Genomic DNA, 9900 nt, shown 5'->3' with positions numbered 1-9900 from the left:
TGCATATTCTGGATAAGTCACTTCATTTATAATTATGTGAATTATGCTTTTTGTTTATGTCGTCACTCCTGAAGTTGTCCCTGTGAACCACAAATGTAGTGTATTCTATATTATTCCCTCCAAATTTCAAGTCTGCTGTAATCATAAGACTAGCTGTCAGTCCACAGTCAACATGTAACACAGTAGAGTAAGAATGTATAAGTGAAGATGGAACCTAGAACGTACTCGAACTTGAAAAGCCCAAATGAGGAACACTCAAGAACGTGTTGAGATGATCAAAGTCCAGGTGAAGAGGAGCTAGCAGGGTGAACCCGGCACGGCACAGGTTATCATCAGATGTGTTGGTGGACTTTGACACACACACATGCAGACTAACACACACAAACACACACATGCAGACTAACACATGCAAGCACATACTATACAGAAAGTAACACACACATATTTAGACGAACTACAGACTAATCTTCTGACTACTTATCAGTAATCCCCTGTGCTGGAGAGTGCTGTGTCATGTCTCAGATACATGTCTGCCAGTCTGCTCAGACAAGAAGCTTGGTCTGCACGTGTTCCACTTTAACTGAGGTTCTGCACAGGTTCCACTATGACTCAGGTTCTAGTTGAACAAGTATGGGCATGTCTGTGCCCCCCTCCCCCTAGACCAGGGGTAGGCAACCCTGGTCCTAGAGAGCGGCTGTCCTGCATGTTTTAGATGTTTCCCTGCTCTAGCACACCTGATTCAAATGAATGGGTCGTTATCAAGCTCTGTGGAAGCCGGGTAATGACCATTCATTTGAATCAGGTGTGCTGATTCAACCAAGTTACTAAAACATTGTTTTTTGAACAGTTGTTCCGCACAATTAACTTTATGTGCGTGAATGTATGCAACTAAGATCGCCATTCATCTGATGTCCATGTATGACATTACCACCCAGCGCCAAGCGCTCCTGTCTAGATCAGGAATGAGGTCGAGGGCATATTGCCAAATTACCGAGCCTCCCTCCTCCACGTGCGCTCCACGGCTCATTTCATATTGGACGTTAAATCCTCTACAGTACGTAGACGACACCGCCAAACGCTACCGGGCTGAGTTAGGTTAGCTATATCTATATGTGTCTTGTTCAGATTTGGTCAGAGACCGAACATGAGACATGTGCGTGATGGGGCGGGCCAAGTGACGTGGCCCAGCAAACTGTCCAATCGTGGTCCGTGTTGTTCAGACCTATATTGTAGGGTAAATACTACGGCCGTTCCCCCTTCTGTCCGACTCAGTAGCGGTGAACGCACGAGAATAATCGGAAAGCAGAGCACTACCTGTGATAAATAACGGTTGATTGGCACCGGGATTTGAGTCATCAACTTTAGTTTACGGCGTTCTCTTATTCCAGACTAAATATCAGTTTTTGGGCCGAACTCTTTTTCGCTGGGAGGTCGCTGGAAGGAGAGAGGGACTGGGTGAGCGTTAGTGGTTCGACTGAACGGTACCGCACCGCATCACAAGCCGCATCAGCAGCTGACCGAGATCAAGAATAATCGACGTTTGCAGGTTGCGTCTTCCAGGGTGACCGCTGCTCCTTCGTCCTTCTCCCCCGACACCCTTACCCCGCCACCCGTACCCCACAGGGAAGAGGTGGTGCGGAGAATGCGAGAGGATGAGCCAAAAGGATACATTGGTTCATCTATTTGCAGGAGGGTGAGTGTGTCATACTTGCTTGTGCTGACATCAAACATGTAGTAGCCATATGCAGTGTCGAAAGAGAGGACTTGAGAATGGTTGAACCGGACTAGCCTATAGGCTACTCGACGCATTCGGTTACAACCCGTGGAATACAGAAATCCGAAAGACGAAGCCATTTAGATTAGTCATGTAAACATTCGTATCGCGCCAAATGATTATTGTCACATATGTGAGGAGTTTATGAATGAAACAAACTGACCCTGACGGAATGACGCACGAGTCGGTGTTGTCCTCGAGCTACCGTGTGACCACGAGCTGGACAGACGAACGTTGCCTGTAACAAAACCATTCGCAAGCTGTCCACTCACTTTAAATATGATTTACAACGAGATACAGTTTGTTGTCAGCTAATCCACAACACCGCCCGGGATATTGAGGGCTAAACATCAGCTAGCAAGACATGAAACCCTACCAATACTCAACCAGCAAGGTCAAGCATTACATGTTTAACTGAACAGCACAGAAACGCAATAAAACTCACAATATCTCACAATACATTTTAACTTTCAAGTCAGCCAGCTGTGTTTAGTAAGTGGACAGGAAGTTGTTGTATTGCAACCACACACACGTGGGTTCCTCTGCAACATTGTTACAGTGTCACACTGTACCTGCTGTCCGAATCTGTCTGTTCCCTGTTAGTGGGCACGAGTCTGTAACTAAACACTAGGATTCCTCCATAATCTTCTGTCTCTCATCCAGTCTGAAGTTATACAGTGTGAAACCAGATCTTCTCTAAACAGTTTACCTAGAGGGGGAAAACTGTTCTTTTTAATCAACAGGTTGAGGCAAAAAACTGTTAAAGATACTTAATACCTTGAACCAAACACACGCACACAAACCTTGAACACACACACCTTAAATATATAGAGCGAACAGTCAGCAGCAGCAGAAAGTGTGCTAAAGGTCGTGTGTATGTGGGTCAGGGAGAGGCAGCATATACATATATATATATATATATAGTCAGCCTGGGAGAGAGAGAGCTGGAGGAATGTGGCAGCATGCTTCAGCTGTAGTCGCTAACACACACACACTTACGCAGACACACTTACTCACACACACTCACTCAATCCATCATCCGTCCCTGTCCAAGCTACACCCTCATCCCTGCCACCCACCCCCTGAACTATCTCCAGGGAACTTGAAACTCAAACTTGAACACACGCTGACCTCTGAACCCCCTCTGCACACCGTTCCCCAAGGCAGCAGCATGTCAAATAAAAAGTAAACCAGTTATGAAAGCAGTGTACAGTGCTCCTGACCCCTGCCCCCGCCCCCAGGTGTGGGGGCACGGTAGGGGCCATCCTGACGTGTCCTCTGGAGGTGGTGAAGACTCGGCTGCAGTCCTCCTCCGTCACCTTCTACGTCTCCCAGGTGACCCTCAGCTCCGTTAATGGGGCCAGCCTGGCCCGCGTGGCCCCGCCTGGACCGCTGCACTGCCTCAGGTACACACACACACCCCAGGACCTTATTTGCACACTTACTGTACTCTACACACTTACTTTACTCTGCACACTTGCTGTACTCTACACACTTGCTGTACTCTACACACTTACTGTACTCTACACACTTACTGTACTCTGCACACTTACTGTACTCTACACACTTACTGTACTCTACACACTTACTGTACTCTGCACACTTACTGTACTCTACACACTTACTGTACTCTGCACACTTGCTGTACTCTGCACACTTGCTGTACTCTGCACACTTACTGTACTCTGCACACATGCGGTACCGTGCACACATATTTCACATAAACTACTGGAGCAATTCTGCCTTCCAAATGTAACCCCCCTTCCCCTTCCAAATGTAACCCCCCTTCCCCTTCCATATGTAACCCCCCTTCCCCCCAGGTTGATATTGGAGAGGGAGGGGCCTCGCTCACTCTTCAGAGGACTAGGACCCAATCTGGTGGGTGTGGCGCCATCCAGGTATGTCATCACTTCCTGTGTGGATCCCTCCACACTCAATGCTGCTGTGCTTGTGTGTCTATTTGGAACAGTATCATGTGACTGTTGCAGTCACGCCATTGGCCCTTCTGTTGTTTTGGTTGTGTGTGTGTGAGTCGTAAGCAGCTTGCCTGGGGTTGTTGTGGTCAGATCTCTCGTCTGAGTCATCTTTCTGTTTCTCTTCTCTGCTCCTTCCATCTCTGCTTCTGTTTATTCTACTGCTACATCTCCCTCCCTCTCTCTCTACCCCTCTCCCCCTCTCTATCTTTCTTCCTCTCTCTGTCTCCCCCCTCTCTCTCTCTCCCCCCTCTCTCTCCCCCTCTCCCTCACTCTCTGTCTGGGAGCTTCTGTCTGCTGTGTTACACACACACACAAACACACAGACATCATCAGAGCAGAGATTCATCTATTACATAATGAAACATTTGGAAAGAAATTCTCTCAACCACACACACACAATGTGATGCATGCATGCATACTTGTACACACAGGGTAATCACCCCAGGGGGGGGGGGGGTTCTGCGTGTTTGTTGGGTTTAAAATCCCTTTAACGGAAATGTTCACGGAATCAATCCTGTGATCCTAGTCTTAGGATACACTACGAGGTATTCTCACACAAAAACACTCACAGTCAAATGCACTCAACACTGTGTGTTTTTGCCCTCAGAGCCATCTACTTTGCTGCCTACTCCTCCACCAAGGAGCAGCTGAACACTCTGCTTGAACCAGACTCCACCCAGGTGCACATGCTGTCTGCTGGCCTGGCAGGTAACGCCCTCCCTCACTTGTTTGTCTGTCTACCTCTATGTCTGAATGACCACTGACTACAGAGTGTGTTTGTGTGTGGTGGACAGCCCTAGGGTGTCTTAACCATAAGGGGGGAGGAGCCCTAGCTTTCTGGCCAGCCAATTGGGTGACCCTGGCGGGTGGGTGGAGACCTTAGGTAGCCCCTCCCACCTCCCCTCTGTGGTGGGATGATGAGGATGGTATATATTCAGACTATATGGTAGATGGATTTGATATGTTCTGATTATGGCTTTGATGTAGCTCACAGCTGTTGAAGGTGTTGAGCAGCTGTCTTAGAATGCCCACTTCTCTCTCTCACACACACACACACACACACACACACTTACAGTAGTAGTCTGTCTGTCTCCTACACACACACACACTTATGGGATTAGTCTCTCTCTCTCTCTCACACACACACACACACACACACACACCTACAGCACATTTACACATGCGCTCTTTCTATACTGCGCATCAACCAGCTTCTATACTGCGCATCACCCAGCTTCTAGTCTAGGGCCGAATCCCAATACTCCCCCTTAGTTTACCCCTAGCCCTCGGCCCTCAAAACTGAGGGGTAAGGGCTGCATATCCCTAAGAAATGGGATGCCACTTGGTTACAGGTATCTCATCTAGCACGTATCATATCTCCAAAGCAAGTCGTGTTATGCACTGATATTAAACAAAATTCGCTGCTAATGGAGTTTACTTTAAACTGTAGACATGCTAGTCAAAGAAATGCGGGACTGTTGTGCAATTCAGCACTGTAACATTAGCGTACCAAACTCGCAATTTTTTGAAACTGACTCTCTATCGGACTCTCTGGATGATCCGGCCGCCATTGTTGCCGGTCGTGCAGTATTCACATAGCCCTGGGTTTCAAGTAAGCTCCCGATCTTGGTTTTAAGGGGTGTATAGCCCTACCCCAAGCTCAAAAAGAGTATTGGGACACCACTAGCTCTCACGGGAACGCACAAAACTAAGTGGAAGGGGTAAGAGGTAAGGGGGAGTATTGGGATTCGTCCTAGGTCCCAGTCTCTATATAACCCACTGACCCAGATCTCCCCCCTCCTTCCCTCCGTCCCTTGATCACCTTCTCACCCATGGACATGGAGATATCCCCGCCCCCCCTACACACACACACACACACACACACACACACACACACACACACACACACACACACACACACACGCCCTATAGGCTACATGCTCTATGTCTGACTATGGTCCTAATAACCTGACCTATATGTATAAATACCCCCCTACACACACACACCCTCTCAATGCTTCTTAACTATCCTCATAAATAGATCAACTATGTTTGGATCTACCTGATGTACTGCCGTAGTACTGTAAATAGGATCAGAGTGAATCTACCAGTTCAGCTGTTTAGCTGCCTGCCTGTCTAGATGTCCATCTAGCAGCATATGCACAGTGTGTGTAGGGAGTGTGTGTAGAGTGGATGTGGTGTACTGGTGATGGGGAGTGTTTTAAGGTACATCCAGCTTCATGGCATGTCACTTCTGCTTCCTGTCTGACCCTGTCAACTCCATTTCCCAGGGTTCACAGCGATAACGGCCACCAATCCCATCTGGCTGATTAAGACCCGCCTACAGCTGGATGCCAGGTAAGCCCCCCTCCCCCTCTCGGCCCTCTTCTCTCCTCCTCTCCTCTTGTCTGGTTCTGACCTCATCTCCGTCCCAGGCACAGGGACGAGCGGCGGCTGAACGCCCTGGAGTGCATGCGGCGTGTGTACCGCTCTGACGGTGTGCGGGGGTTCTACCGGGGCATGTCTGCGTCGTACGCCGGCATCTCGGAGACCGTGGTGCACTTTGTGATCTACGAGGGGATCAAGCGGCACCTGCAGGAGCGCCGGGCGCAGGGTGGGGCGCTGGACAACGAGGATGAGGCCGTGAAGGACGCCTCTGACTTCCTGGGGATGATGCTGGCCGCTGCCACATCCAAGACCTGCGCCACCTCCATTGCCTACCCCCACGGTACGCACACACACAGACATACACACTGGTGTCTACTCGCTCTCACATACACACACACTCTCTGACAGACACACACAGGCATACACACTTCTGGTTCTGACCAGTTCTCCCCGGTGCTGTTACAGAGGTGATCCGGACCCGTCTGCGTGAGGAAGGCAGCCGGTACCGCTCGTTCTTCCAGACGCTGCTGGCTGTGCCCAGAGAGGAGGGCTATCGAGCCCTGTACCGGGGCCTTACCACACACCTGGTCCGCCAGATCCCCAACACTGCCATCATGATGGCCACCTACGAACTGGTCGTCTACCTACTCCACCAGTAGACACACACTTCGGTCTGGAGAGGAAGCAGGGAGTGGCTATATTACTTCCCGAGCAGGGGGACATCCAAGATGGAGACCAAAGGAAAGTGTAGAGGACCATGATTAGGAGTAACCCAGACATACCCTCCCCCCTCCCCCCCCCGATCTACCCTTCGACCCTTACTGGAGGCTACAGTCTGGAGAGGAGGATGAGAAGGAGGGAGGGAGGGTCAGTCTTCTAAAGAACCATCCAACTGGAACAGAAAACAGCAGTGGCCTTAAATGACTTTTTGGTTCCTCTCTGCCTGGGGGGGAGATAGATGGAGAGAGGAAGAGATATGGAGGTTATTTTTCTCTCTCTCCATCTCTCTTGGAGATGGATGGGAGACAGTGAGACACAGAGAAAGCACTGTGCCTCCCCTCCACTAGGGGGCAACATCATATCAGGCATGGCTACTGCAGCCTCATTTAGGCCGATGGGAGAAGGACGTATTAGATGATGATGGTTGTTATGGAGACAGACAGCAGAGAATGTCTAATATAGAGGGAACTGCCAGTCTCGGGAAACTTCCGTGTTCTGAACTGGTTGAAGTTCCATGTGAGGGCGCTAACGAGCAAGTGCAGAATGAATGGAGGTCTATGGAGCTATACCCCTCAAAATCCACTTTTCTCAGGATATAATTTTTTGTCTAGTAATTTGAATTCTGAATTCGAAAGGGGAGGCAAAAAAAATACACACTGCTGGCTGTTAGATTTTTTAAAAGTTGCCTTTCGGTTCTAAAAAGCTTTTGAAAATGTAATTGACGTCATACACATCGTACGACCAGAGCTACTGCTTTACGGCAAGCTCTGGTCACTTACTTTTTTCTCTCAGGGCATCAACAACACAGCTGACAGGTTAGACTCTTCCTGTCAATACACATGCTTGAAAGAGTTTTGGCTTGCTAATGTTGTTGCTAATGTTGCTAATGCTCTGACATTCTGATTCCGCTTCGGATGCCATCAAGCGGGAGCTCTGGTCGTATCAGTCCTTCACAAACCAAACAACATTCATTAGCAGAATGCTAGCATGTTATAGGCAACGACGACTCACCCTGTAAGAAATCAAAAGGACATAAGTACTCGTTCATTCAACTTTCGATCTATAATCCATGTTGAACATGCAAAAACTACAATCAAATCGGAGATTTCTCAACGACAATCAGGCAAAAGAGACAAATTTAGCCGTTTAGCTCCATACACTCCCATTCAACATGCACTGGCTCACGATCACTCCCAGTGGAACTCTGGTGGAACTGCAACCAAATTCGGTACAATGGGGCTTAATAGGGAGTGGCAAGGCTCTCCTTAAACAGGCTCTGCAGACAGTCTCTCTGTCTGTCTTTAATTTCAGTGTTTTGGCAAGTTCTGGTTTGTGTTGTCTGACATCTGGTGGTGAGGATGGAGTACTGCACGGTGACCGTGGTTTCTTTGGCAACCGTTGCTTGTTGTGAAACCAACATTACAACTACCTGAAGGTGACTTGTTGAAGCCACGGAGCCTGTCTCCACAGTGTGCGTGTGTGCCTGTGTGTATGCGTGTGTGCTCAACAGTGTTCCTCTAACCACTAATCCATTAGAGATTCTATCACGTCCTCCTGTCCCAGGGGCTTCCTGTGTGCCTGTCTTGGGCTTGTGCTTAGCATATATATATATATATATATATATATATATATATATATATATATATATATATATATATATATATATATATATATATATATATATATATATATATATATATATATATATATATATTCTTCTGTTGACATTTTTATTCTTGTATGATATTAACGAGTATTACTGTAAATGCAAAACGATATTTTGCTCAAATGCAGATATTGTACAGTTCAAAGAGTTCTAATTGTGTTTAAGAAATCCAGTTGTGTATAAAACTTGTGTATATAAGTTTCATTTCATATTGAATGTGTAAACTTTAGGATATGTATTATCATACTGTATTATATTATAATGTATTACTACAGCATTTGTATGACTGTTTCAGTTCAATATGTTTTGAAACTGTTTCACCAAGGTGTATTGTTTGTGATGTTATGTTTTAGATTTTTTCATTTTTTTCATTTGATAAGTGTTGGTTTTGGGGCTTTGGTGGAAAATCTGACATGTCGGACAAAGACATAACGGCGACTCCGGGATATGTTCTCTGAGTGAGCGGAATCCAAGGCCATTGGTCCCTCTGAACTGGTCCATCAACACGTAAACCGCGGGACCCGCGACCCACCCCTCGCGGTATTGGCCTATTAGTCAGCATTTCAAATACCGTCGCTGGATACTGTAATCCATCTAAATTTGCTCACTTGCCACAGTCTTGTGAAATTGGACGCCCCATGATGAACATAAACGGCTGGCTACATTTACATGCAGCTCTGCTATGGTTAGCTGGTAACATGTGCTCTAGCTAGCTAGCTAGCTAGCTGTACAGTTGTTAGCTAGCTTGCCGTAGCGACAGAAGGCTACAAATTCGTCAACACGCCACAAAGAGCTGGGACTGGGAGTTAAGGCCAAAAAATGCGTCTGCGTCTCCGTTTATGGATGGGCGGGCGCACGGATAGGGACGGATAGACTGCGTTTATTGTTCTCCATAGGCTGTGGGTGCTGAAAACAATTCACCCAGAAGAGTAGGTGGCGCAATGTTTTTGTTTGTAAAACGTCTGGAGTGTTAATTAACCTAGGTTACCGAGAAGCCGGAGCAAATGTAGCCTACAAATTAACCTTTTCATCAATAAAATATGCACATTTTCAGCAACTACACTGCCCATTTCTCCTCAGATGCTGATTTACATGTAGCCTACCGTTCAGCTGAAATATGAATTGTAAAAACGTACAGCAATGGCTCTGTTCTCTATCACGGCAACCCCGCCTCCGCCCTTGAAGCAAGCGGTTCTTAATACTGACCAATCACAGCCAAGGGGTCTCCGTAGGTCTCCGTAGCACTTCGAAATTAAGACGGATATTTAGAAAATTAAGGAGGTGCACGTCAAGCTCTCCGAGGCTCTCCGAGGGCTGATGGAGAACTCGTAGAGGGCGTACCCATGTGTCCGTTTTTCGAATAACGCAGAAGCATA

At 47.4% G+C, this 9900-nt stretch overlaps 1 protein-coding gene across 1 annotated transcript; it reads left to right on the top strand.

The window, feature by feature from the left end:
- The first annotated feature begins 1239 nt into the window (after positions 1-1239).
- Positions 1240-8482, top strand: LOC146272173 (solute carrier family 25 member 36-A-like). The gene is made up of 7 exons (XM_084706718.1): positions 1240-1693; positions 3016-3180; positions 3595-3672; positions 4358-4458; positions 6042-6108; positions 6186-6478; positions 6604-8482. Exons 1-7 carry the CDS (start codon positions 1653-1655, stop codon positions 6795-6797), a joined length of 939 nt encoding a protein of 312 aa, XP_084562844.1. The 5' UTR covers positions 1240-1652; the 3' UTR covers positions 6798-8482.
- Positions 8483-9900: the final 1418 nt, after the last annotated feature.

Source organism: Hypomesus nipponensis, chromosome 10 (genome assembly GCF_054491055.1).
Source record: "Hypomesus nipponensis isolate SF chromosome 10, ASM5449105v1, whole genome shotgun sequence".
NCBI lineage: Eukaryota > Metazoa > Chordata > Actinopteri > Osmeriformes > Osmeridae > Hypomesus > Hypomesus nipponensis.
This window is presented reverse-complemented; position numbering and strand designations above follow the sequence as displayed.